This window comes from Montipora capricornis, chromosome 1, assembly GCF_036669925.1.
Source record: "Montipora capricornis isolate CH-2021 chromosome 1, ASM3666992v2, whole genome shotgun sequence".
Classification (NCBI taxonomy): Eukaryota; Metazoa; Cnidaria; class Anthozoa; order Scleractinia; family Acroporidae; genus Montipora; species Montipora capricornis.
The window spans coordinates 49,119,569-49,122,068 of NC_090883.1; the positions used below are offsets into that span (position 1 = coordinate 49,119,569).

The 2,500-nt window shown below is 35.6% G+C and overlaps 1 protein-coding gene across 1 annotated transcript in view; it reads right to left on the reverse strand.

Annotated features, from left to right (window-relative positions):
- The window catches only part of LOC138046906 (endonuclease G, mitochondrial-like), a 14,198-nt gene that overhangs the window by 11,449 nt on the left and 249 nt on the right, over nucleotides 1–2,500 (reverse strand). The window contains exon 2 of the mRNA XM_068893523.1: nucleotides 976–1,085. Coding sequence (XP_068749624.1) covers nucleotides 976–1,085 — 110 coding nt within the window. The remainder of the gene's footprint in view (nucleotides 1–975; nucleotides 1,086–2,500) is intronic.

Below are 2,500 nucleotides of genomic sequence, written 5' to 3' on the forward strand. Positions count from 1 at the left end.
TAAATGTAAATCTTGTTGTGCTCTTCTAAAAACAAAACAATTAGAGTTTTCAATTGAGTGTAGCAAATTTAACTCTAGTCAATTCCAGTCAGGACACAGACAATATCCAGTAAACTAATCAAAACTCAAACTAAATGCATGAAGCTCAGACACAAAGTGTGGGAAAACCTGTGAGTGAGTGGCCGAGCGAGTCACAATTGTTTTTTGTTTCACTTTTGATTGGATTAAAAAGTGGCACAAGCTTCTTTTTTAAATGGTGCACTGAAGTAATGCAAAACAAATTACTTTTTGACACTCGATTGAAAACTGCTCTAAATTATAACCACCTACATTGTACATGTATTTGATTACTTTTATTGCTGCTGACCATCTTTTGGTCACAACTATCCATTGCCAACATGATGGAAATCTCATGGTACCGGAAGAGGGAGGCCAACATTTCTACTACAAAATATGAAGCTAAATTGTTCAGAGTTTCCATAGGAGTGGGGTTGAGCCAATAACCTCCACTCAAGGGGTATGGACATTTTCTACAACAACACAATCACGATAAAAGATCTCAACAGTGAGAACATTTTTTATTTGAGTGCCCAACGTATTTGCATGTGCTTTGGTTTTGCATTAATTCAATTCTATTCAACTCTTTATTTATACTATGAATGGCAAAGTAATGAAAATTAGTACTTATTGGTTGAAGAAACTTGCACCACTTTCTCATCCAAAAAAACGAAACCCAAAACCAATTGTGACATGATGGCATACATTTCACGCTGGCAGTACCTGTATTATCTTTGAGTTTTTACTAATATTCGCTACAATTCCGCTCTGCCCTAGTGATCATCCGGTAATCACTTCAATGTTCATTTTAAAACATTCAGTTGAAAACCTCGCTATAGCTATCTCATTAACAATGTAACTGGCACTCTTTGGTGACCAACAAATAAAAATGTCTCAGAGAAAATATATTTCAACTACCAGGAAATCCAAATCTCATTATTTCTGACAATCTGGAGCCTGGACCATCAACAACGTCTTGTTTTGGTTTTGAATGCACCACAGAAAGTACACCATGTTGAAGCCTCTTTCTGAGAAACAAATACAAATTATTATTATTTAAAAAAATATTAAACTATCTGTTGTAATACTCTATGCTTTTAACATTTTGGTAAAGAACTAACAAAGTGTTAAAGTGGTACTATGATCAAATTTTTACCCCTCGATTTTTTGAGTGTATCACATAGAATTCCATGAAAGAACAAAAACGCCATTTACCGTTTGCAAATATCTTCATTAGTTCCGGAGATATTTAAGTTTGAAAAATGGGTAAAGTATGCAAATGAGATGACTGATGACGTCATACACTCAACCCAATATTATATTGAGTATATAAATAGAGTTACCTTGGCCACTTTGCGGCGCAGACCATTGACAATCGGTATTCTAATAGTCCTACAGGAAATACACCTATGGATATAAAAACTTCTGTTCCCATGGCAACTCACTCTTTCCGAGTCCCACCCACTTAAATTCAATATGTCAGTGATTTTCAGCTTGAAAAATGTTAAACAAGGCCACAAACTCGAGCTAACATATTTATATGCTTGCTGGACCATGCATATGAAGAGCTGTTAGCAAATATCAAAATGGAACGCCAAAGGTGGCCAGAAAAGCTTTTAATATGAGGGAGGTCTGGAACCCAGTATGATGCCATGGTAACAGAACTGTTAAGCTCATATTGTGGAGAACATTTAGTAGAATGTTACTGCAAAAAATTCTGATACAAATTGGCTGAGATATCTCTTTTCAAAATATTTGAACAAAATTTGGTTGCGTGTATGACGTCATCACTTGGCTAATTTGCGTATTTTAAAAACTCAAATATCTCTGGAGCGAAAACAGATATTTGAAAAAAGTAAACAGCATTTTTCTTCTCACGCAGACTACTTGTTTATGTTTCAAAATGGCTTAGATAAGAAAGATGCCATTTTCGTCATAGTTGCGCAAGAACTTTGAACCAATCACTGCGTGAAGTAATCATAAACCAAACCAATTCGCTTAGAGTGGTTTTCAATTGAGTGTCGAAAGTAATTAGCTAATTACTTTGGTTTTGCATTTACTTCACACAGTGATTGGTTCAAAGTTCTCGTGCCATTTTTTCAACCAATCAGAAGTGAAACCAAAACCAATCGTGGCTCGCGCATGCACATTTTCCTGTGCTTTGTGTCGGCTACGTGTAATTACTTCGAGTTTTGATTGGTTTACTGGATTTGTCTCCGTCCTTCTTGATTGGCCAAAGTAATTACTTTGGTTTTGGTTTTACGACACTCATTTGAAAACCGCTCTATTACTTTCGACACTCAATTGAAAACCGCTTTAACTGGATGGGCAGTTTTTTGATATTATGATTGTAGCATCAAGTGATAAAGAGTGGATATAACGACCCATCAAAATCTAAGTGCTGGAAACTGTTTTGAGCCGAATTTTTTTTCTCCTATAAAGT